This window comes from Artemia sp. Qi Xiang Cuo, chromosome 6, assembly GCF_049724085.1.
Source record: "Artemia sp. Qi Xiang Cuo chromosome 6, ASM4972408v1, whole genome shotgun sequence".
Lineage (NCBI taxonomy): Eukaryota > Metazoa > Arthropoda > Branchiopoda > Anostraca > Artemiidae > Artemia > Artemia sp. Qi Xiang Cuo.
The window spans coordinates 56,660,811-56,685,479 of NC_142799.1; the positions used below are offsets into that span (position 1 = coordinate 56,660,811).

At 34.7% G+C, this 24,669-nt stretch overlaps 1 protein-coding gene across 2 annotated transcripts in view; it reads left to right on the forward strand.

The window, feature by feature from the left end:
- Positions 1-24,269, forward strand: part of trx (histone lysine N-methyltransferase trithorax) — a 147,595-nt gene extending 123,326 nt beyond the window's left edge. For both annotated transcript variants that reach the window (XM_089090868.1, XM_089090869.1), the window contains 5 exons: positions 1,588-1,738; positions 4,732-4,942; positions 9,664-9,756; positions 14,901-15,126; positions 23,680-24,269. In XM_089090868.1, coding sequence (XP_088946994.1) covers positions 1,588-1,738; positions 4,732-4,942; positions 9,664-9,756; positions 14,901-15,126; positions 23,680-23,853 — 855 coding nt within the window. In that variant the 3' untranslated portion in view covers positions 23,854-24,269. The remainder of the gene's footprint in view (positions 1-1,587; positions 1,739-4,731; positions 4,943-9,663; positions 9,757-14,900; positions 15,127-23,679) is intronic.
- Positions 24,270-24,669: the final 400 nt, after the last annotated feature.

Genomic DNA, 24,669 nt, shown 5'->3' on the forward strand with positions numbered 1-24,669 from the left:
TTCAGGTTGTACCTTTAAAAAAAAAGGGGGGGGGGATTTTTAAAAAAAATTTATATTATATGAATTTTTCAAGCAATAAAGGTTATAAAATCTGTATCAAATGCACGGTTACACATTTAGAATTGCAAATTTCTAGTATTTTTTGTGGAAAAGCATTAAAATAACAGTTAGTTAAATACCGACTGTTTGTGCAGCATTAAGAACACTTATTTGTAGCACAAATGCCCTCTGCAATGGGATTCAGTTTCTATATCCCCTTCCCTCAAAGGATACACCTCTCCATGTAACCCGTGTATCTCAACCTAGACAGTTGAATATAAGACTATTTAAAATGACAAATATCTTAAGACCATGAAAATAACTTGAGGAAAAGATTGTTTTTAAAATCTAGGGAGGGGACCTGCCCTCCCCCTCAATTAACGTCACTGCTGAATTCTGAGAAGTATAGGTACATTTAAGAAGAATCTTTTCTTACAGAGAAGACTCCATAAGCTATTCAAATTTTTTAATAGATGTACTAACTATCATTTTTCTGTGTATCTTTTCCATCGATATCTTTTTATCCGTTTTGCGTAGCTCAAACACGGCTTGTTTTTGTGGATATTAACGCGAAAGGAGCACCTTTTTCTAAAACATCAAATTTCCCATAAGATTTCACATAAATGTATGAATTTTTACAACTGCACTAAAAAGTGTAAAATTAAAGTGTATGTCTTTGGTGCTCTTCCCTTGTACGCTCGCTTTTTCTTTCTTCTTTCTTTTAAATCTAGACAATAGAACATAAATACACTGACACAAATAAACTGAAAATGAAATTCAATATCACCTTGTTTCCTAATGTAGTGCAGCTACGGCTCCTAACATTATTTTTTTTATTATTCTAGAAAAAAAATCTAGAATTTTTTTTTTCTGCTTCTTCTCTCACGTGTTTACGATTTAAACAACAGGATAAGTGTTAACGTTTGTGGTAAGGAGGAAAATCCTCTGTTGTGGCATGTATCACAATATTCCTTTCAGAAACTAAAAAATAAGAAAATGATACGAGCTGTGTGTTGGGGAAAAAAAAAACTTATGGTTCACAGAGGCCAAAACTATTCCCCATCATTTCTACAAGGGAAGGAAAGTTCTGATAAAAAAAGAAAAAAGTTTGTTTTTATAAGGAAGTATGGGTAAAACTGTCCTTTTTAATTGCAAGTTGTAACTTGCAAACCTGTGGCTCATAGAATCCATGAATGCTCTAAAATTCAATAATGCTGTTCATCTAGAATGTTTTAATGGTGACAAGCTCTTACGAAGTGCATAAAGCGGAATTGAGGATACCCATAGGTCGTACGAAATTCTTTCGTGGGAAACGTAAGTTTTATTGTAATCTTTGTTCTTAGTTTTTGGATTAAAGATTTATGAATTTTTGTTCCACTCATCCCTTAAAAATACAAAACAAAAAGCTATCAAAGTGCACAGAGAATAGCATAATAATTAATAAGCATCTACATATTGTGCTATAGAATTTATCTTAACTAATTTGTAAATAAAAGAAATTGATACCTTTGTTTGTCAATATTTTATCAAGTCTGTTTTTGTGTATAGGTGTGGCGGCAAGTGCTGTTGGCCGTGCAAGAAGCCAGGAGAGCTCATAATATGCCCCAGGTGCCTAATTCAGACAAGTTTGAAAAGAATGGACTCCGAATGACTGGAGTTAGTCATAAGGCTGTGCAGTATCTTGCTGAACAATTACAAGGTCAGTTAGCAAACAATTTTGAGTATTACTTGAGATGGCCTTGTCTTTTCATAGTACTAATACTACTGTTGACAACTCTCTGCAGCACCAAGCCGCTTGAAGCCAACACAGCTGCGCATGCTCCTCTACCACAACCTAATCAAAGCTTCATATTTTACCCTCCCACTAATTTCCAGTTTCCTTTATAGCCTTCCTTACGATCTCTTTCCATCCCAATTTGGGGTTTCCCTGCTTTACATTTGGCTCTAGAGGGAAGGCCGAAAAGAACGATCTTTGACTCTAGAAGTGGGAACCACGTTTTTGGTACACCTCGTTGTATGACATACGGTCAGTTAAATGGGTATCTAAAACCCAGTCTTCGATTTACTACTACTACTACTAACAACTCACTACATCACCAAGCCACCTGAGGCCAACACAGCTGTATACGCCTCTACTCCATCCCAGTCTTCGAAGCTTGCCTCTTTGCACCCCCCAAGAAGTCCCAGTTTCCTTTATAGCCTTCCTTACGATCTCTTCCCACCGCTATTCGGGGTTTCTCTGCTTTACATTTGGCCCTAGATGGAAGGCCGAAAAGAACGATTTTTGGCTCTAGAAGTGGGATCGAGCCACGTTCTTGGTACAGCTTGTTGTATGACATTCGGTCATTCAAATGGGTATTTAAAACCCAGTATTCGAGTTACTACTACTACTACTAACAACTCACCGCAGCACCAAGCCACCTGAGGCCAACACAGCTGTATACGCCTCTTCCATCCCAGGCAATTCACAGCTTTCCTCTTCACACCTCCCCCTCCCCCTTTAAGAAATCCCAGTTTCCTTTAATTGCTTTCTTAAGGCCTCTTCCCATTCCATTCGGGAACGGTTTACTTTTCGTTTCGCCTTAGATGGATGGCCGAAAAGAACGAGTATTGGCAATGTGTCATCCTCCATATGCAGGACTTGTCCTAGCCACCTCAAGGTTCCTCTCATTATAGCCCTAGAAATTGGCCTGTCAGTCATCAAAAACTACTTATCAGAACAGGACTATTCCGATCTGTTTCCTAAGATTTTTTTTAAAATGGACATAAATAAAAAGGCTATATTTTCAAGGATAAAGAAATAAATAGGCAGCTTTTAAATGTAATGTAAATGTAGTAGTGTAAGCTATTTCTCAAAGTATATTTACGTTTTTAGAGGTATAAGGTATTTAGGGGACAAGGATAAACAAATTAAATGAATAAACATAAATTATAGTCATTAAAAATAAAAAAAAAATCTCAAATATTTTTTTTTTTTGGGGGGGAAGGAGTGTACGAATTAATAAAAAACTCATAAAATATGCTTGCACCAATTCAATTTGCGTATTATAGTTTGTCACTCGCTTGCTCTCTCTCTTTCTTTTCCTCCTCCCTCTCTGCCTCTCTCACTTTTATCCCTGCTTTCTTTGTTTCGAATACATGGTATCGTCGTGGCAAAAATGAAAGGCTACATCTAAAATTTTACAATTCTTCATTATAGTGAAAGTAAGAGTTTTAATATTTTCATGGGAATAGCTTTTATTTGCAGATTTAAATGGCAGAAATCTAAAAATCTGTTTTTGTGACCAAGGGAGCTTCGTTTTCGTATAAATTGCATAATTTATTTTGATAGTCTTTGAGCAAAAGGCTCTGAAGCCTTTTTGTCTCAGTAGTCTTTGCAACGTTACTTGAAGAAAATATTCTTCTATAAACGCAACCAACAGTTTACAATCCACGGGAGATATCTTTTTTGTGATTTTTTTTTTTAGGCATTAAGATACTGAGTAGTTTACACTTTAGTGTTTGTATTATTGAAAATAAATAATCATCAATTACAATTTAATGATCGGACTTCTTATTGGGGTTTCATTTTTGAGTCTATCTCTTTGAAATGCATTAACTTCGGCTTCTCTATGATTAGGCTAATATTTTGTTTGAAATTATTTTGTGCATACTTCTTTTTCCGCCTTCTCATCTTGAACATCAAAAACAGCAAAAGTAACTCAGTATTCTTGTTACCAAAAGACATAACTAACCTCAAATGCGAATATATTTTTGCTTTAGATAAACTAACAAAAATTGACTTAAAAATTTAATTAAAGCTATTAATAATTATGAATTAATATGAAATCATGGTTGCCGATGCTAGTGTTTGTCTATATTAAGGATTTGATTTTGAATGTGGATTGCGAGTTGAACTTGGTTTCTCATTTTCTCTTTATCTTGAGTATTTTTGTTTGTATTATTATTTCTTTTTATTATTATTATTTCTTGCAAATATTTTCTTTTCTGTTGTATCATGTATTATAATGTTAATTTGTCATGCACTGAATTTAGTATGAAAATTAAAAGTACATGACTTTGTTTTAGACCCTAATAGTAGTTCCTATGTAATATCTGAACGGTCAAACATTTTGCTGAAAACTCCAAATAGTTTTGTGTCCTCTTAAAAAGTAGGATAAAACGCAGTATTTTATTCAGTACTTGTCTGTTATAGCGCCTTTGTTAAGTTCTTCATCCATTGGCGCATTGTAGAACCGGTTTCTTCGTTAGTTTCTTTCAGCTTAGCTTGAGACAAGACAAAGAGAAGTGACAGAATAGATGGAAAATATAAAATGCGGGCTATATATTCGCATTTTGGGGGGGGTGGGAGGTAAAGTATTTGGACTGTGTGTAGTTAGAAAACAATTTGTACTTTATAATATGCAGAATAATTGTTACCCAACACATTTTGCATGCAGATCCGCTATACTTTACCCCCACCCCTCCTAATATGCAAATATATAGCCCAAATTTGCTTCTGAAGTATTATATTTGCAGCATATTTTGTTATTTTTCATTAGGATTAGTTAGAAAAACAAGTTCTACATAGATGAAGAACTTAACATAGGCGCTATAACAGACAAGTACCTATTATTCTAATTTTTTCTTCCTTATTTCCCTTTTAGCCCTTTATCTTTTTTTTTAAGTTAAACCTATTGGTTCACTTTCTAGGGGCGAAAAAATGCTTGAATCATAAATTTAAATACCATTCTCCAGAAAAGGAAGAGTCCTTTGTGGAGAATAAGTATGGGTGCGCTCGTTCTCAACCCTATCTAAGCCGAAATCCACATGACATGTTTGGATGGTTGACGTCTCAGCACCGACCCAAACCACCTCCACCTCCCAACTATCTAGTTGAAGATGCTCAAGCAACTGTCTCAAGGTAAACACTTGCGTTTGGTTGTTCTAGTCCAGTTTTGCATAGACATAGAGAGTACTTACCAAATAGAAAGTATGTAGCTCTGTTTCTTTTCTTTTCTTTTTTAAACTTTACGCGAAAACAACGCTGGAATATTGTTATCGCTTGTGTCTCTAGTATTTTTTTTTCTAATTTGCTTTCACTAATCTAGAGCCTTTGCTCATATTTTGTCAGGACTCCCTTCTTTGGAAAAACTTAGAAAATATTGCCAAAAATAGGCAAATTATGTGGATAATTTAAGAAATTGCAGAAAAAATATAAGAATCTTAGAGTTTTAAAGGGCCCATTCCCCTCCAGACATGCCTTAAGGTAGCATATTTGTAAGAACACAGAAAGTATTTGTCAAATATTCAAGGGCGTATCCAAGGTTTTATTTGGGGGGGGGGAGGTGTACAAAAAAACTTTGAAAAAACGCATCAAGGATTTGTTTATGTGCATTTGTATTACGTTTTTACGGGTCGGGCCAAAATTTTGGGGAAGGGGGTTCAAACCTGCTCTCCCCCACCCCTGGACATGGCCTTGTGAATATTATATAAACTGCGTAACTGCGAGGGCAAAATTGAGCGTAGCTAAAACAACAATTTAATTGACTGGTACAATCTTGTCTTTGTTATGGCTTTTCAGGCGAAGTTGCCCCTGCGCCCCTGCTTTGACATATTATAAAAGCCGTTTTTAAAAATTTTGGGTGTGTTTTTATTATATTTTCTCTCTCATGTTTTCTTTTAGCTTTGTACTGAGCTGAAAATAAAAGAACCAATTTTGTCAAAAAGATATAATAAGTATTTGGGTTTAGATTTTCTTTTAAAGTAGCCTATGTTCTTGATACTTAACCAATCCTAGTTATAATGCTAAAGCCATTTCCTATTTAATAGTCTTTGAATATGTTTACAAATCACTATTTTTCAGATAATAAATATGAATAAAGAACACGTAACATGAGACTTTATTTAAAATTCGATGTGCTTCGTCATAAGCTTTTTATGCCTCTCAGGAATTGCGTCAATTGATTTCCCTGCGCGATGGTAGAAGTAACTTCATGTAGTCGTCTTTCCAGTTTTCCTTTGCTTTTGTAGATTGACGTCGATTCTTTTGTTGATTGAATAACTTTTCTGACAATCTAATTTTATGGTTTCCTAGGATTTGAGATATTAGATAAACATTTTTCATTGCAATGTTCGCCTCTCTTTTCGTCTCTGTCATGGAGGATCCCGCTTACCCTCCTGAAATCCCAAAATTTGTGTTTTTGTTCTTGTCCCCCCCCCAAAAAAAAAAAAAAAATTGTATGTTTGCCTGCGTCGCATATTTACTGTTTTTGGTTGAGGTGTATCTCAACTTCTTCATTCGCCTGAATCTTCTAATGTCTCCAACACTCACTCAGTGCCTAAGACCCCTGAATCTTTGACGCACGATGCTCTCATTGGTCTGCATGGGATGGGATGGTTTCCAGCACAAACAAAGAAAAACTGCTCTTTTTGATAAATTCTTTGGATAAAATTTTAATAAATTAGTCAAGAAAAAAAAAACGAAAAGAAAAAAAAAGAATATGTATCTTTGACTGACTCTTTGATGAATCAGTCTTTGGTTGTGTAGCTTAAACCTGTTTCTTGTTGGTACAATTTAAACACATAATGTAGTTTCAATACCAATCACTGCCAAAGTTTGACATTCCCCAAAATTCTGGAGAAAATCAGTTGATGTGAATCATACGGGGCTTGAGAAACTGCAGCCAAATTTGATATGTATACTGAATGGTAAATGAAGCCTCACGTTACACGTCCTTTTTCATAGTCAATTTTTTAAAGCATCGATTCATAAATACACCGGAGCATTCTTAAAATGGAGTAACTTTTCAGTTACTCTGTGTACCAAATTAAACGGTAGTTTTTCGAAGTTCTTTTGTGTAATGCTGTACTGCCAGTGCTGCTGATAATTTTTTATTTTATCAAACCTCTGTTAAAGTGCTCCTTTTATTTCTCCTTTTATCGAATTTTTCATACTCTACCCTGTTTGGGGTTTGAATTTGTCTTTTTTTGTAATCTTTAATTATAATTATTTTTAATCTCAATTTTAATGTTTAAATTCAATCGTTTTTTCGTTTTGATTTTTAGTTAAGAGCCTTGTTAAAGCGATAAGAATCCGAGTCTCTTCAATGTCTAGCTTCCTTAACTTACTTAGAAAAAACTTCCTTTTTCTTTTACGTGCTGCACTAGACGTTTTTTTAAAGATAAATTTTCTTCATAATTAGTTAAGCATACAACGCATCAATCCCCCAAACGTTTCTAGGCTGGTAAATGAGGAGGAGACATACAATCCATTAAAGCATTAAATAAAAAGATTATAAGGATGATAACATTGCTCACAAAAAAAAATTAACACAAGTAAAATTGAATAGATTGAATAAATAAGTAGACTTCAATCTAGTACTATGGATAGCAGTAACACTTTACTGGCAGTGGGTATAGCAGGCTCTTAGACATCTAGCTTTATTTTATATAAGCCCAACTTCATTTATGAAGTCATAGCCCACCTCATTTATCTGTAGTAATCTTCGAAATTGTGGGATGTGATAAGAAATCTCGCCAAGTGCAAAGCGTGGACCGTGATAATATTTTAGTGACGAAATTTCTTATTGCAATAGTCATTAATCCTGATATAAGCCTCATAAGATGACTACGTGGTATTAGTTGCGGACGATAACATGGCTATCTGAATATTCTTGTGTACATTAATAAGAAGAATAAAAACAACATGCATTTTTCCATAGCCTGAAATTTAAAGTTTAGTCGAGAAAAATTCATAGTAAAAGACAAACTACGTTATAAAAGATTATAATTTGCTTATACATTTAATTTAAAATATAAGCTTCGGGAGAGTAAGCCCTGTTTAGCAGTACTTAAAATGGGTGTATCTATACAACTTCTTTGTATTAATTATGAGACACCAGCTTACTGTATTCTTGCGCTATCCCCTTTCAAAAATACATATTTTTATAAGGTTCGTGAAAACTACTGATCCAAGCCACGCGGTTAAAAATAAAAACAATATTCAATATGATTATAATTTTGTTCCTCCCATTAGTTATGACTTGCCGCTTCGTTGCTCACCTGTAATGTGTTACTCGGCTTATAGATGCTCCACAAGAATAACTGCCATATTTTCCTCCAGTCATGCCTACAGAGGGGCGAGGGGTCCCTTGTGGAATTGAAATGAAACATTTACGCTAAAATAACTAAAAAATAGTACCAGTCAATCCCCATCGACCATTATTTCATACATAATAATCCCTAGTACGGAAATGAAACATTTAAGCTAAAATAACAAAAAATAGTACCAGCCAATCCCCATCGAACATTATTTCCCTAGTATGGAAATTGTGTCCTAGCCCCTCTCTCTAATGGCGATATATAGCCCTAGGGTATATACAAAGTTTTGCTGATTCTGTTTTTCTTAATTTATTTATTGACATTCTTTTTCGCTCTATGAACCAGCTGTTGATGAGCAATGAATACAAAAAATAATTCAAACCAACAGAATCAGGAAGTTCTCTATTTGGCCTAGGGCTGTATGTGGCCCTATCAGGGGAGGGTGGCTAGTTTGCAAATTCGTGGTAGTGACAAATATATTCGGGAGGGGTGTTAAATGATACTATTGCTTTGTTTTATAGTCTTTAGCTCAGAAAGGGCCACTCACAAGATTGTTACCATTTAAAGTAACTAATGAACTAATTGCAGTATTTTTTTTTTATTAAAAAAAAAAACAAAAAAAAAACTATGGTTATCCAGAAGCATTTTTCAACACGTAACGTATTGATGCAATATGCTAATTCCTTTATCATTGATGTTTTATCTGTTTGGAACGCAAATTTCATTCAAATGTTACCTCTGTCGTACGTACTTTACCCATAAAATCTTATCGCAGCCGCATATTTGACAGGATTTCTTATTCCCGTTTGACGTCTTACTTCCGTGGTGAGAAATATTCTTCTGCAGTAGAGGGTCTAGTAATCGTTTCACTCAGCGAGCCAATCCACCGTGGAACGGTCTGTGAGCAGTTTTGAGAAAGGCTTTGATAGAGATTGATCCGGTGGCAGCTGGCGGATGTCTCCGATTCAGTGCCAAGCTCATCATCAGAGCTATTTACAGTGATATTTCTACAGGATGGATTATTTATATTATCATGCAGAAGAGGGATGAAGGTGAATGATACATTTTAGAAAATGCTACAGATGAATCAGACGCATTATGGCTTCACTAAAAGTGCCTATTAACCTGCTATATCTCCTGCCACATTAATTACTATGTTACCCTTAATACTTCTTGTGGTTCTTGAAGCCCCTCCCCCTTGATTTTGAACAAAACCTTTTCTGTATCTTCATTTTTTAATTGAAAAAGCCTCTCCCCCCTTAGATTTTGAAAAAAATAACTTCTATATCCATTAAAAAAAAAAAACTCTTTGCCCCCCCCCCCCTTCCATTTTTGGAAATTGGTACGACTGCTCGGGAAGTATATTGACGGGAATTACTTTTCGAATATCCCTCGTGTAAATACAAGCTCCATCCTCAGGTGGATAAGTGATTTCGTTTAATTGTTTGGTATTTTACATTCTTATGTTTACTTAACTCTACTACGTAAATGAATATCCTTCTTCTTTTTTCTATTCATTGCTTGAATTTAACGTTCTTTTAGGAGACTGGCTGTCAGCATTAACAACGACCTACCGATGTCAATGAGATATAGACAGTTGCGGCAAACAGTCAAAGATATAGTGGGAGTTTTCAGGTATTTCGCTTATACAATTTTTTCATCCATTTCGTTTTTTTCCTCTTTGAATAATTCTATGCTCTGAAGTGGGTATTAGATGTGTTTCATAAGAAAACCACGCTTACATCTAGATGCAAATATTGGAGTACTGGTAATGCCGTACCCAGGGATAAGGGAGGGGGGTGTTACCGGGCTTAAACCCCTGAAATTTTTCCTCGACTCGTAAAAACGCAATAAAAATTCATATAAAACAAGCTTTGGAGGCGTTTTTTAAAGTTTTTTTGTACCGCCCCGAAAAAAAATCCTGGATATGCCCTTGATTACTGGTTTATGTTTTTGCCTTATTTCGCCGTTATTTGTTTTATAATAGACGAGTGTCAAATAATGAAGCCAAGATTTACGTTCGGGGGTAAACTGTAGAATTAGAAAATACATAAAAGGCCAACTAGGTATTGTGTTCTGGAACTTGCTTTTGGGTTTTCTGATACCGAAAGATTTTGGTAGCTATTAAGTGCCTGTGTTTCTCCAATTTTATCAATTGCTGAAAATTTTTGGTTTCAGAAAAGCCGAAATCGAGTTCCAAAGTTCGGGATTAAGGAATGTGAAAATCAAACCGTTAATTTCTCTATGAAGTATGAAACAAAAGGAGGAAATTGTCTGTTTATATTCTTAACTTACTGTCGTGCGCAAAACAATAGGACGTATCTCACATTTTTCATAATGTTACAGGAGTTTTAAGATAAGTTTTTTAACTTTTTGGGGGGCAAGGTTATTTTAGCAAAAAATATATAATTACTTAATAAAGTGGCTGCATTTTGATATGTAGAATTATAATTAATAGTCTTTGAGGTCGAGTTTGTTAAAAAAAATATTTATACCAATTATGGCTCGTCTCCCCTCCTTCCTATGAAACAAATATGTCTACGACTGAGGCTTGCGAAGAAATTTTTCGAATAAAATCCTTGTCACTTTCGTAACCTGTTAAAGAAAAAAGTGAAATGAGCCGTTTCGTTATAGGAACAACGTGAGGATGTCTTCCATTAGTTTGACTCTTGTTGAGCTTTTTACGACGCATCCATGAGAGCCAAATTTCAAAGCCTTCAATTAAGATGTAAGAAGCAAACGTGAAACAAGCGAATCTTTATTCGGCCAATCACACGACGCTCATAAATTTGCTTTTACATAGTTAAAAGTTTACAAAGTCTATAAAGCTATTTAGCTTGCTTCTGCGGCTCTCGGAAAGCAGTTGTTGGTTGCTTGATCATTCCTGTGAAACCAACGAAGTTGACCTATAGTAGAAGGTATTTGAGGCTGGATGTTCACATACAAAAAATGTAGAATGTTGATGCTGAATAATACAATTGTCAGAGAGAAGTAAACTGAACCTGTGTAAACATCTGAAAGAAAGTGATATTTTATTATTGAATTATTTGAAATGACTGTACACGCTTGAACGTGCTTCTCTTCCATCCCATTCCACGCAGAGCTCCGTTCTCTACTCCTTCTCATGAAGCTCTCACTTTTTATATCTTTTTTTTTATAGCCTCCTTCCATCCCATTCAAGAACGTCCTGTTTTTCTGCTTGGCCCAGCTGGATGCGCACACTTTTTGAAAGCCTAAAGTCTGTAACAGGGTCGTATCCAAGATTTTTTCGGGGGGGGGGGGGGTCAAAAAAACTTTAAAAATACACCAAGAATTTGTTTATATTCATTTTTGTAACGTTGTTCCGAGTCAGACAAACATTTCGGGGAGGGGGGGGGGTTAACCTCCTCCCCCCCCCCTTCTGGATACGACTTTAGTCTGTGAACATTTGAGCGTCTTAACCGTTTTGTACTATTTACCTGTACAGTTGGATCGACCGTACTTTTGTATCACATCTCGTTTGATATTCAGTCACTCAAACGACTTCTTGAAAACATCCATAGAAATTCCTCTGGGTAAAATTTAGCTTATCTTTTTCGATTATTTGAAGCTTCCAGGTTTCAGAATCCTGCCTCTGTCATTACCCTAGCCCCTAGTAGAATATCCTTAATTTTAAGACTTACCTTTCTATTCTTTCAGTTTTCATCAACGGCGAAAAAATACACACTATATCTTGGCTATTCTAGTTATTAGACGTTCAATACGTCCATTTTCCACACCATTAATACTACCTTGGCCTCAATCTTTTCGGTTGATCCAACATTCTTTGTTCCCGTACGTTTCTCATTTAAGAGACGTAGTCTTCCCAACCCTTTAACTATTCTTACACCTTGGGGTCGAAGTCCGAACTAAATAATAGTGGCTCCTACCTTAACCTCAGCAATATTACTTTCGTACACTACTTATCTAGTATGCCATATAATCACGCCTGCGCACTTTGGTGGTAGGGTAGTACACCTATGGGACTCACCTGAGTTTCGTCTAAAGGAGACTCCCTCTCCAGTGGCTGACATCAATTCTCGAGAATTTAGGAGGGGGGCGAATCTATTTTTCAGTATCTTTGGGGAGGGGGAAAATTTGTCATTTTTCATTGAAAATATCAAAATAGGACATTTTTAAATGAAAATACACCAAAAAAGGTACTTTCCGAAATCTAGAGGGGTTGCATTAAAATTTTTAGGGTGAAGGCAAAGAACCCCTCCCCTCTCCTCCAATTGACGTTACTACCCCTCCTATCAAAAAGTAAAAAATTAATAGTCTAAAAGGGTACTTTTTTGATACCTCCCCTAGGACTTATTATTTTGATTCCACCCAGCCCAAAAGATTGAACCTTGCTGCATCTATTCATGCATCGATAAAACCTTCGCCGAAGTTTTTCTATCTACTTAATAGAATGTGTGTTCACAAACTATACAACTTGGGAATAAAGGGTTCTGAAACTGCACTTCGTTTTTTATAGCTACTCTGTTCTTTCCTGAAACTGTCACTTATTTACCTCTAAGTCGAAGAATTTCAGATAAGTAGATAATATTACAAAAACAATGACAAATCAAACAAAGCAACCATTTGCGGAAAAAAAAAAACACCCACATAAGAACAACACAGTAGACCTAGAAAAATATGACCAAAAATAAAGCGCTGATTATATTCTGGAAAAAGGGGAAAAGGCTATTGATGGAGAGAATATCCTTAGATGTACGGTAGAAATTACCAGTTTTATACTTAGCTATCTTTAACTAATTTTTTAAATCCCTTTCATCAATGGTTTCCGTGAGGACACGGATTCGAGTGCTGGTGTCGTCTGACCGACCGTGTTTCAACCAGTAGGCTATACAAAAAGTATGGTTCAATCCCGCTTTCTACGGCTATAATGAAAGAAAGGGTGAGATGGCTAGGGCACGTGTTTCGAATGAAGAATGACAGATTGCCAAAGATTGTCCTTTTCGACCTACCGTTTTTGGCTAAACAGAAAGCAGGTCGTCCTCGGTTCGGTCGGAAGAACGTCATAAGGAAAGATGTAAGGGAAATGAAAACTTTCTGGGAGGGTGTAAAGAGGGAGGCTTTGAATAAATTGGGATAGAGGAGGAGTGTGCGTAGCTGTGTTGGCCTTAGGCGGCTTGGTTCTGCGTTGAGTTGTTAGTAGTAGCAAAAACTGAAAAAAAAATAATCGTAGATTCTAAAATTACGACAACGATGACAGGGTTGAAGAACATGCGGTAGGGCCACTGCACTAAAAAGGAAAAATTAAAGTATCAACGATAAATACCACGTGGTCGTGTTACGGACTCAAATGCTGTTCTAATTTTTTCCTAAATATGAACAGCTACCGTCGTCGTCGTATCTCGAGCTTTGAGCTATTGATTTCAGTTTTCCTTAAATCAATAAATACTTCACCTATCTCAAAGATTTTATTTATAGTTTTCACTCTTACATGTCTAATTTCATATCCACCCTGTTTCAAAAGCTCATTTGCCATGTCCTGAGCCTTGCTATTTGTCAGCACTTTTGATACCTTCTATTATTCTAGCCAGTAAATGCTGATTCACTTCAAAACTATCCAAAAATTTCCTTGCTATATTCCATCTTTCTTACAACTGAATTGCAACTTAAATTTGGAATCTCTTTTCTCCTTAACGCTTTTTCTTCACCCCAATCAACGCAATCGACATTTAAGACATTCATAATGTGTTTATCGGTCCATCATGGATGCTTGTTCTTACATTTGATTGGTCTATCTTTTTTGTATTTTGCTAGTTTTTAAAAAGGGTTATTGATGAAATATAGATCATTAGAACTCTTCCCTACAGTTGTTTAGTATACATGACAATCGCCTTTAGTTTTATAATTGACCTTTATTTATTTTGATTAATGGAGGGGGAGGGGGCTAAAATAGAATTCTCAGGTGAAAACGTAACAAAAATGTATGTGAACGAATTTTTTATGCGTTTTTTAAGTTTTTCTTAAAAACCTTAACCATATTCTGCTTTTTTTTAAAACCCGTAATTCCGTCTCTGGAAAGAGTGGAGAGAAGAACGAAATCCTATATTTGCGCAGTGTTAGGAAATCAAATCGTCATTCACGGAAATCATGGGTAAGATGTAGCTGAAAATATTTTTTGGTGACTTTTCTACCCCTCTTCACATGGGAAAAATAATTTTGGGTAGGCTAATGTTTAAAGATAAATAACCCTCTCCTTTCAGCATATTTTATTTGGGGCTATCCCACTTGAAAATCACTTACGTTTTTTTAATGAATCAAAATTGGTTTTTACAAAACGGGCGCATTCACAAAAAAGAATCACACAAATCACGAATTATGCAGTTTTTTAATGAAGTCCGCAAGGGCACAACACAGGCTACTGCATTCAAAAATTTTCTATGTGGTATATTTTTTTACCGCCTTTCACACAAAAAAAAAAAAAAAAAAAAAAAAAAAAAAAAAAAAAAAAAATCTAGAGCAGTTTGGATCAAACCTCATCTTGGAATGTAAACATCCTTCCCAATGAAATTTGAAGAAGACTCCTATTTGCTCTGTAACTTGTTGTCGTATTCAGAAAGTTTCGGCGAAATCTCAAGTTTCACCCACATCATCACCACCTTTTGTAAAAGTAAATTGGAATAGTAAAGTTGCACAGTGATTTAGAAAAAAAATAAAAAATATAAATAAAACTCACCAAGCTCCAGACTTTTAAACCAATAAGTGTGGTTTCAATCCTGATTTCCATTTAATTCAATTTATAGGTCCACAATTCACGGACGTGGTTTATTTTGCAAACGTGACGTTGAGGCTGGTGAAATGGTGATAGAATATGCCGGTGAAGTTATTAGAAGCTCAGTAACAGACGTTCGTGAGAAATTGTACGAATCAAAAGGAATTGGCTGTTACATGTTTAGGATTGATGACAATATTGTTGTTGATGCGACAATGCATGGAAATGCAGCAAGGTTTATTAATCATTCATGTGAAGTGAGTATTCTTTTCTGTTGCATTCTTAAATTGTGTTTTTATCTTTATCAAAGCCGAGGAGTCAAATTAGCACTTATGTTTCTGCTGTCAGAGTCGGAGCCAGGAAAATTGGAGCTTTTACGTTGACACGTAAAGTTGCATTACCTTTTCTGTAATACGTTTCTTAATGTTAACCTTAACGTTTCTTAACGTTATGTTGATAAAAGTTTCTTAAGCTATGAATTCGGAGTGAACTATCGCTTGCTATATTAGGATTGCTAGGTAGTATCACTCATATCTCGACTACGAATTTAAAGGTATGTGGTACAACAGTCATTTTGTTGGAGACGGTAAAACCGAAAAAAGTGTTGTGTTTTTTTTTAAGATTAATAAATGTCTGTTGCTTGGAAAAAAATATTTTCTTTGAGGTATTCAAAAGACGAAAAAAATAATTTTGAATATAGAAGATTTTTTTAACTATTATTTGAGCAAGAAATGAAAACGTTTAAAATGATTTCAATTTCAATTTATTATTCGAATAAGAACATAACACAAACATCAATAACAATAAAGATCCTAGGAGAGAACTTGTTAAGGACCAAAAAAAAAATTAAAGTGATACTGAAAAAAAAAGATGAAGAATAAAACATGGGTAATTAAAGCAAATTGGTTCAAAGTTGAAAGATTAAGTTATATTATCAAGCTTTGTTACATTGTTGTACAGCGTGCAGAAACTTGTGGCTAGCTCAACACTGGAGGGTATTTTGTCCCATTTAAGGAAAGGAAAGCTTTTATCTCAAAATGTAGTAAAAACATTGGAAAAAACTGTTTGCTGTCAGAAAAACTTGGAATGTTAACAACAAATTCAAGCTTGGGGCAGTCATGACATAAAAGAAATCTTGAAAATATTGTGAGATGTCATCGCCGCCTCGAACATTCATTTTTTTTTTTTTTTTTAACTTCAATTTTTGCTAGTAGCAAGGAAAAAATTCACTTTGTAGTATATCTGCAGAAAAACTTTTTTCTAGTTATTTTTATTTTAACGTTTTTTGTCTTTGGCAATTCATGCAATAATTTTTTTTGTCGTTTCTCACCTACGGTCTTCATAATTGTGTGTTTTCATTCCTCAGTGTTCAAAATGTTTTACATAGTTCGTATAAAATACTCACATCATTAACTATTTACCCTTTGTAAATACTGGGATCTATTTTATTTCATCCTACTAAGGAACAACTGTTCGGTCTAGTAATTAGTCGTTCCTTGTATATTGCAGATACCCTCTTTTTAAACCCTGGATGCATATAGTGTCTTTTGATTTAGTTCAAGATTCTCCTTTGTATTCCTTAAAAACTTCAACTTAATATCCTTAGCCGCGTCTGAAATATGGCAGATACACCCTTTTGGAAACCTTGATGCACATATTGTTCTTTGATTTAGTTCAACGTTCCCCTCAACATTCTGTGAAATTTTTAACTTCGTTGGCCGTTGCTGGGATATTGTAAATAAACCCTTTTGGTAGCCTGTTTACACATAATATGTTTTGATTTAGTTCAGCGGCTGTTTCAACATTCTCTGGAAGTTTCAACTTAATGCCCTTAGGCGTTTCTGAGATACTGTAGCTACATCGTTTTGACAACCTTGGTTGTACATAGTCTTTTGTGTTAGTTCAACATCCCCCTCAACAGGCTCTGAAACTTTCAACTTAATACCCTTAGCCGTTCCTGAGACATCGCAGATTCGTTCTTTTGACCACCTGTATGCAGATAGTGTCTTTTGACTTAGTTCAACATGCTCTCAAAGTTTCAACTTAATACTCTTAGCCTGTCCTGAGATATTGTAGATACATCCTTTCAGAGTCTTGATGAGAGACGTGCAAGTAGACTCCAAGCCCTGTTTCTAGGGTCTTATACTCTATCCAAATTCTATGTACAGGAGTGGCCAATCAAGGCTAATGGATTTGGTGCTGGGTTATCGAAGTGGCGCATTCGGAATATGGTGGGAATGGTTTGGGAGATCAGGTTGAAACTTTTAATCAGTGCTGGGGGAAGGGTAAACATTTGTGTTTTCAATTGTCTAAAAGTTTTGGCACTATAAGTTCCTCTGGAACTAGAATCTACTCAAAATGAAGAAGCGATGTAAATCAAAAGACAATATGTGCACCCAGGCCATGAAAATAACATACCTGCAATGTCTTGGGAATGACTTGGGAATCAAGTTTAAACTCTCAAGGAGTGGTGGGGTAAGGGGAATTTTAATTATCTTAGAAGGAGGGGATGTTGGGCTAAGACATTATTTTCTCTGTCATATTGATTCACCCAAAAGGGGTCCAGAATTAGAGCAAACAATTTTTTTCTAAAGAGCCTGAAGATTATTTCCGCAACTAAAACCTAACGGTAGAAACTATTTTGAAAAGAAAGAATGGGTTATATTAGTGCTTGATACCCTAAAATGGGCCAAACATTGTTGTTCCCCGGTTGCCGTGAAACTTTCAGGGTAAGTAAGCCGTACCAAATGGACCTAAATGAGGAAACAATTGGGAAGAAATATTAGGTTACATCGATCTGTGGCGCTTTTTTTTTTACACTGATTAGCCTGAAATGTGTTTTTTTTTTTTTTTTTTTTTTTTTTTTTTTTTTTTTTTTTTTTTCAGGACATCTAGGTAGAGTCCAGGGAAACGCAGTGAATGCTAAAATTTCCGAAACAAATCTGGTTTAATTGATTTGCGACGTCCGAGTTAGTTTGTTTGTTTTTTTTTTTTTTTTTTTTTTTTTTTTTTTTAAGATAGAGGAGAGAGACGAGCCTTTTTTTCTTTTTTTTTAAGATAGAGGAGAGAGACGAGCCTTTTTTTTTTTTTTTTTTTAAGATGGAGGAGAGAGAGCCAAAACAATTTTGTCTCTTACAGATTGGTTTTCACAAAAGGAGCCAACAATTTTTTTTCTGAATAGCTTAAACTTATACCTTTCTGGTCAAGTGGACTCTTATGGACGGAAAGAACTTGAAAATTATTTTTCTTTGTCCGACAATACTACTACTAACAACTCACAGCAGCACCAAACCGCCTGAGGCCAACCTAGCTACGCACGCTCCTCCTCCATCCCAATCAGCTCAAAGCCTCCTTCTTTACAACCCTCCCATGAAGTTCCCATTTCCCTAAACACCTTCATTACGACATCCTAACACCCCATTCCAGCACGACCTGCTTTTCGTTTGGCCCTAGATGGATGGCCGACAACGAAATCTCTGGCAATCCGCCGTTTTTCATCTGTAGAACGTGCCCTAGCCATATCAACCTTTATCTTATTATAGCCCTAGAAAGCGGGATTGAACCACACTTTTTGTACACTTTCTGTTTGAAATACGGTCAGTCAGCCGGGTATCCAGAACAATCCGTAGGCAATATCTCTTGAAAACATGTAGCGAATCCTCCTCCGTTTTTGGAGCGCCCAAGCTTCAGAAGCCTACTTGACCGCTGTCATCACTTTAGCTTCCAATACTCTAGTCTTGGTTTGCACACTTATCTTCTTAATGTTGCGGCTTTTTTTCAACTGTAGAAAAACACACTGGGTCTTTTCTCTTCTACTTTTAATATCTTCACTGCACCACTGTCTTTACTAATAATACCACCTAGGTGTGTGAAGCTGTCCACTTGATAGATCTTCTTATTACCCAACATCACTTTTTTTTTATACAAATAACAGTTCAATAGGTACAAATCCGTCCCTATTATCCGTCTTCAGCAGATAAAACTTATCTGCTGAAGACGGTCGCTGTATGTGTGACCGAAATATCCAGATTTGTTGTTGTTGTTTCACTGTCAAATGAAAGGATTTGTCCCTATTAAGCTGTTATTTGTACATCATGGAAAGGCAGTGTGGTCTTTGAAAATACCTACATCACCTTTTCACTTGCACCTATTTCTAGTCTTAGCGACGTAGTCTTCTTAACATTAATGTTCAAACCTATTCTTGCACCCGAACTCGCAAAATCTCTATAAGTTCATTCATTTTGCTAAGATTTTCAACTAGGATGCTTAAATCATCAGGCATCACCAAAGTCCAGAAAAGTTTCACTTCTCCATTTGATTCCGTGTTCTCCCATTGCCTTTGATGTTGTCCTCAGGAGAAAGTCCATCCAGATGACTCGTAATAATGGGGATATAGCGTAACTGTACTAACTCCCAACTTATTAAGAAAGTGGCTATTAACCTCATTTTCTACCTAATCACTTTAATGTGTTTGTCCGGTATACCATACAAGGATAGGACCTTCGCTAAAGCTCTTCTATCAGCTGAATCTTGCTCATAATCTATAAAAGTGAGGACTAATGGTGTTTGATGACTGAGGCACTTCTCAATTATTAATCTAAAATTTGGTTGAGGCATCCTATACCCTTCCTAAAACCACGGTATTTTTCTCTTAAAACTTTATCTACAACATTTATAAGTCTAAAAGCATCATCATACTAAGTAATTTGCTAGAAAATGGTTCCTTGTTTTTCGATTGACCATGACTCATAATATATTCTTCAATTCAGACCAAAAGGAGCTGCTGGACTTTGAATGTTTTTATAATCCCGGACCAAAAGACTAAAATATTCGTGAAACCCAAAATCTGGGCCATAGTTTTCCTATCTTTACTGAACTTTAATGTTTTTCACTGAAAATTAAATTGAAAAGTTCTGGGGCGAGGTGGACCCATATGCAAGAGAGAAATTGAATCCCATTTGGCTATATCGGTTCGTGAGGCTTGAAAATTTGTTTCGTCTCTGATAGGCTACACACTGACAGGAAATTCGTAGGTTCATAAGTTCTTGGGCAAGGTGAACATCTATGAAGAAAAAATTCAAGCAAATTCTGGATATATCGATTCTTGACGCCCGAAAATTGGACCAAAATTCGTTTCGTCTCTGATAGGCTTGAAACACCAGGACATGTTAATAGGGCCACTTAGACCTCAATGAAGATTAAGTATTTTTTTACGCTTGGTTGTGTCAATAAGTGACACCTGAGACTAGACCGAAAAATTTTGTTTTTTCAAGGCATGTAGTTAGCTGGATTAAAGAAAGGTTGCCTTTTGATTAAAATTGGCCCAAGTATGTTTTTCTCCAATTGGTGTGAAACCTTTTGAGAAATGCCCATTCAGAATGAGATTTACTAATACAGAGATTTAATTATTGCTAATTTAAGCGGATCAGATTTCTCATAGAATTTTTCAGCCATCAGAACATCCTATGAAAAATCTGATTTCTCTAGTCTAAATTAGAACAAAAAAAAATGGAAGAAAAATTAGGTTGCATCAATCCGTAGTGTTTTTTTTTACTTATCTACTTGAAATGCAGATTTTTTTTTTCAGGATGTGTAGAATGGGCCTAAAGAATTTTGGTGAATATGGAACTTTTCGTGACTTTTTTTTATTTATTTTTTTTTAAGACGGAAAAGCTTTTTCTAATATTTCTTCACATTGCGTGTTAATTGAAATTAAAAAAAAATGGTTGCAACAAAAAAAGAGCTTGAAAAAGAGCCCTTGATAAATTGGGTTAAGATACGTGTTAACCCAAGGATTTTCACAGGATGGGGGTCTGGATGACATTAGCCAGGTCGGGATGACTTCAGGCCTATAGAATGGAAAAACTATGCAGATTTTCAATTCATATCCTGAAAGATCTCCATTCAACCGCAATTTTATGCAAAAACACTATTATAAGATTATTGCACAAAACTAGGGCTGATCAAATATTAACTAGAGATATAAATTTTGTTTGGAAATATCAATCACCATCCAACATTTTAGTTCTTACGTAGTGAACTAACAAATTCAAAAATATTCCTACAATTAACTCTTAATAGAACCATGTCAATTCAATCAATAATAAAAATTAATATAAGAAAAATGTTTCTAAAAAAAATTTTCATAATAACTTGTGGATTTTTAGTATGTAATTTAATTCTCAAGATTTTGAAGATTTTTGAAAAAAAAATCTTATCTGCTTTTTCTAATTTAAATCAAGAAGTAAATCAAGAATAGAAATTAATTTAAGAAAATGTTTCCAATATAATTTTTCAAAGTAACTTTTGGATTTTTATTATCTGGTTTAATTCTCAAGATCTTGAAGATTTTTGGGAAAAAATCTTATCTGCTTTTCTAATTTGTGTGTTTAGTTAGAAATTAAATCTCTTGAATTCCGAAATATTCCCGTTTTGTCTAGACACCCTCTAATTTGTTTTTCTTACTATTTAATCATGATTTGATTCAGCCGAAAAACCTGGAAGTCATTTTTTGATGAATTTTTTCTGCTGCTCTGGTTTGGTGTAACTTAAAGATTACGTTCCCTGTAAAATGATTTTACGACAAGCCTACATTTATAAATTATACTGAAAAGACAAGATACATATATCATTGGGTTCATTAGTTTCAAATCTATCCATTCGCCAGACCACAATTAGGACATCATTTAGACTTTTTAGGAATTGATCTAAAGGGAAACTTTCCTTATCTTCAATGCCTTTTTTCAACGTAAAGAAAAATAAATAAAATATAATCGAGAATCAATTTCAAAATGTGATTCGCTAAAAAGATAAGATTGTCGTCTTGGCTGGAAAAATGTATAAATATATATAAAATAAATTAATAAAAATGAATACCGTAGAAAAGGAATATACCAAAAATTTACACAGAGAACATTAACAACTTTTGAATTACTTCAGTTTTTGTACATTATTTATCTCTTTAATTTGTATCTGTTGAACTAATTACATTCTCCTTGCTGCAGTTCATTTATGCATTATTTTTCCCATTACTTTGTATCTGGTAAACTATCTACATTTGGTCTAACAATTTTTCATAAAATGTGCTCACGTTTACGAGGACAGAAAATTTTTTTTGTCTTGAGAATCATTGCAAAATTTCTCCTGAAGTTTTCCTATGTAACGTGCTGGTTGGTGGGACCTGAAGACCAAGTTTGAATTATGTAGCGTCACGTTAGTCATAATTACAATCTTCTGATTGCGTCAGTATTTAGCAAATTGCGAAATCGAAGCCTATTAGATTTATTTTAGATAATACTAGATTCAGATTACTAAATTTTGTTTGCTGAACTTCATTTGTATTTAATATGTGCCAATAGCTTAAACGCCTTTCCTAGTTAATGCAATAGCTCTGAAAAGTAACGAGCGACGTGTCTTATGTTTCTTTGGTTTTTTACCATGTCATATAGAACAAAGGCTGTAGTAACTTTTGAGAGGGCTAATTTAGTCACAGATCAAAAGTTTTAGAGCTCTTTTAAGGGTGAAAACCGTTCTGAGTCATGTCAGTAAAAAACGAAGAACAAATTAGTTAAAAAAATGAAAATGGTACAAAATTTAAACGGTAAGCGAATGTCTTATGGCCAAAAATAATTTTAAAACAGAACAAACACCACATTATTGCCCGCGAGGCTCTATGGCCTGGGAAAGCAAACATAAGCAAGATTTAACCGTGTTTGTTCTAGACTTGATTGTTTTATGCACAGTGCAGCATGGTTGTGCCTCAGCTTTTAGGGGGAGGTTTCTGGATCTTTCCTTTGTAGGAAAGGGGTCTGAAGCCTCAAAAGGTGCAGGCCCTAGGTTTTTAGATTTAAGTCAGAGAGCATTCATACAAATAAAGAGGTGAGGGAGAGAGTATCCCCCTTAATCTCCTATTATTTCGAGGAATATATTTCGAATAAGTGTGCAATATGGGTGCTGCAAGGTATGGGTGCTGCAAGGTGCTGCTCCCGGAATGATGTTAAAATGTTTGGATAGTAAATAAAATATTGCATTCACTTGCCTCCATGTATAGAAGGAAAGAGAGGAAGGGATTATTCTATCAGATTATTTTCTTGAAAATTATAATCCAAAATTTCATTTTGACATTTTAGAACTCTTCCCTATATAAATATTTTATGGAATAGGATTTTTCTGAAATTAACATATGTTTCGAAGTGCTATTATGCAAAATTAGATCCAGATGTAGACAGCTGGGTAGGTCAAAGAGTGGAGAGTTGAAGGATGAGAGTCCCCTTCGTGTTCAGGATAATCCTGAATATCTAGCTAAAGTAGTTAAGGGAAAATACTGTTTTTTTCGATGAAAATAACACGTGATATTAAAATTTGGAACGAAAAGAAATTATCTTGTATATGAGGTGGACTTTGGCCCCTTTCATCCCCAAACCACCCCTCCCTTCTTATACTATTAAGTTTGGGTTTTATTCTCAGTACTTCAAGACAATAATTGAATAAATGCGCTACTACTAAAGCAATTTCTCACTAATGATGTAACTGGGCCAAAGCAGGAATTGAAAATTTGATTGTGAGAATATCGATTCTTTTGCTATATTGGGGCATTGGTACTTTGAAAATGTAAAAAAAGGACTCGACGCACTTCAATAATGAATCCAAAATGTTTGTAAGCTTCTGGATATTTATTGTTTTGAATATGTGAAACCACAATTACTGTATAATTATATAAGTGACTATTCTTATTAAATGCTTTTTCTAACTGAATTTTATATACTAAGGTGTAAATTTAATAGTGATTTTTTTTCTTGTTTTTCTTCCAGCCCAATTGTTTTTCGAAGATAGTGGACATTTTTGGAAGAAAGCATATAATTATTTTCGCTCTTCGCAAAATTTTCAAGGGAGAAGAGTTGACATATAATTACAAATTTCCGATTGAAGAAGACAAAATTCCATGTTCTTGTCAAGCGAAAAAGTGCAAAAGATACCTAAATTAGTTAGTGTACTGAAGTTATAAATTTCAAAAGGAAATATGACATCATTGAAAATTCCTTGCTGAAATTTTTTTCCATGTACTTGTTTTATTTCTTCTTCTTCCACATAGTTTTGCCTTTTAATTTTGAGAATTGTTGTTGCTATTGGAATTGCCCAGCTTTGGATTTCGAGAATTGCCCAGTTTTGGATTTCATATATACAAAAGTAATTTCCTTGTGGAAAGCTTAAATTAAGATGTCATATTTTCGTCAGTTAAGAATGAGGCAAATTAAATCCTTCTGTCATAGTAGTTAAAATCTAAATTTTTAAGTTGAATAATAAATGTTGAATATGTTAAAAACGTGATAACAAAAATTTTGTATTCGAATTTTGCTTTTATTTTGTATGGAACTTATAATATTAAAATTACGATTTTCTAGTCTTGTAATAACCCTTTTTTTGCTAATTTTAGTTTTCCAATAATAGTGACGAACTACTTAGTGACCTTATTTATTGCAAAGAACTTCGTCCTAATATTGGTTTTGGTTTCTTATTTGGCACGCAAATAGCCTATTTTTTCAAGGAAAAGGAACTGGAATGATAGGAGCAAACTTATAAAGTGTTCAGGCAGCAATCTGCTGTCACGGTTGCCATATAATTTTTTTTTTTAAGGTGTCTTTTGGCTCTTTACGGACTACGGAGATTGTGTTAAGAGTCAATATTTTTTATTCAAGCCTTTCTGCGACGAGTGAATATAAAAATATTGAAATTATTTATTTTAAATATTTGAAGATTTATATTTAATTTTAATATAATTATTTTTTTTAGATTTTATTTTA